The 1,643-nt window shown below is 35.0% G+C and overlaps 1 protein-coding gene across 1 annotated transcript in view; it reads right to left on the bottom strand.

Annotated features, from left to right (window-relative positions):
- Positions 1-1,636, bottom strand: part of LOC102767508 (synaptobrevin homolog YKT6) — a 2,457-nt gene extending 821 nt beyond the window's left edge. The window contains exon 1 of the mRNA XM_015566152.1: positions 1,621-1,636. Coding sequence (XP_015421638.1) covers positions 1,621-1,636 — 16 coding nt within the window. The remainder of the gene's footprint in view (positions 1-1,620) is intronic.
- Between the last annotated feature and the right edge of the window lie 7 nt (positions 1,637-1,643).

Here is a 1,643-nt window from a genome sequence, read left to right as displayed (position 1 = left end):
GTTCCTCATGGTAAATGAAAGTATAATTAATTTTGTATAAGAGATATTATTAATTTGTGCCTAAGTATCCAGTAGATTTCATGATGCATATAAAAGCACTTCAGCCCAGCCCATATGGTTCAGTTGGTTGAGCGCTGACCTATGCTCCAAGAGGTGCTGGTTTAATTCCCGGTTGGGGCACATGCCTATGTTGCAGGCTTGATCCCCCATAATAGTCCTGCAGGACAATTGATGTTTCTCTCTCATCACTGTTTCTATCTCTCTCTTCCTTCCTCTCTCCCTAAAATTAATAAAAACATATTTCTTAAAAAAGCACTTCCAAATAATTGTAAAGTCAGCAAATGAGTTGGTAAATGAATGGTAAATAGTCAACATGTTGAACTAAAGGAACAATATAGCAATATTTTCTTTGTATTTCCTACAAAAACACACAATCCAATGAGTAAAAGCCAAGTGCATAGTGTGCAACAATTGATACCATAACATGGCATTGAAGTATTGTCCTAATGACATATCCTGGAGTATAAACAAAACATTTTACATTTTTGACTTATTTCAATAATGTCCTAAATACTACACTGCAACATTCTATGTTATATACAGTCAAGTAGAAGTCATCTCATAGAACAATCTCTTGCTATGTGGTTCATTCCTTGCAACTGTAATATTTTTTAAGCTTGACCTGTATGATCCATAGTCATGCACCTTGAGAGAGTCAAAATGAGATCTTGACACCTGACCAACACTGCAGTATCTAGCCCGTCAATGAGATTCTGGCTCCATAAGAGAAAACCAGGAAGGGATTGATTTATGTGGAAAGACCTAGGATAGCAGGAGAAAATTAGAGGAGGAAGTCTTAATGAACAGTTGGAGTCTTCAACTTTTCTCTGTGTACAGAAACAAAGGTATCCTGCCCAAGCCACTCATTTGATAGCCTCTCACAGTCTAACTTCCCAAAGACCAAAGCAATTTGTAGGATAGTGTTTCTCTCCCTTTTAAAAGTGTTTTGACTTCAAAGAAATAAAAGTAGTAATTCATTTGGCAAGTTATAAGTAAACATCCAGCTACCAAGCATTATTTAAGGAGGATTTATCTTTGAAAAAATGAAGAAGGTTAGAAAATATATTTTTGAGCATCACATAAAATATAAGCAGACCAAAAGGATTACTTCTGCTAAAACACATTTATCTCTTCAGTATATTGTCATATATGTTCTGATAGACTGCCATGTTAGAGTTTCCAAATTCTAAATTTCTATAATAAAATATTTTTTCATCTTACTGTGTTATATTTAGGTTACAAAAACATTATTTGCAATGGTGGGAGTATAGAAAGTACATTCAAATACAAAAATATATTAGCATTTCATGTACTGAGGTATACAACCCACGCTTTAAATAAACAATACTAATATTAATTAATTCTCTTCATATTTCTTTTAACATCTCTCTCACCTTTTTTTTTTGTTTTATTTTTTAGAGATATTTTTATTGATTTCGGAGAGGAAAGGAGAGGGATAAAGAGATAGACACATCAGCCCTAACCGGTTTGGCTCAGTGGATAGAGCATTGGCCTGTGGACTCAAGGGTCCCAGGTTCGATTCCGGTCAAGGGCATGTACCTTGGTTGCGGCACATCCCTAGT

This window comes from Myotis davidii, unplaced genomic scaffold (genome assembly GCF_000327345.1).
Source record: "Myotis davidii unplaced genomic scaffold, ASM32734v1 scaffold1382, whole genome shotgun sequence".
NCBI lineage: Eukaryota > Metazoa > Chordata > Mammalia > Chiroptera > Vespertilionidae > Myotis > Myotis davidii.
This window is presented reverse-complemented; position numbering and strand designations above follow the sequence as displayed.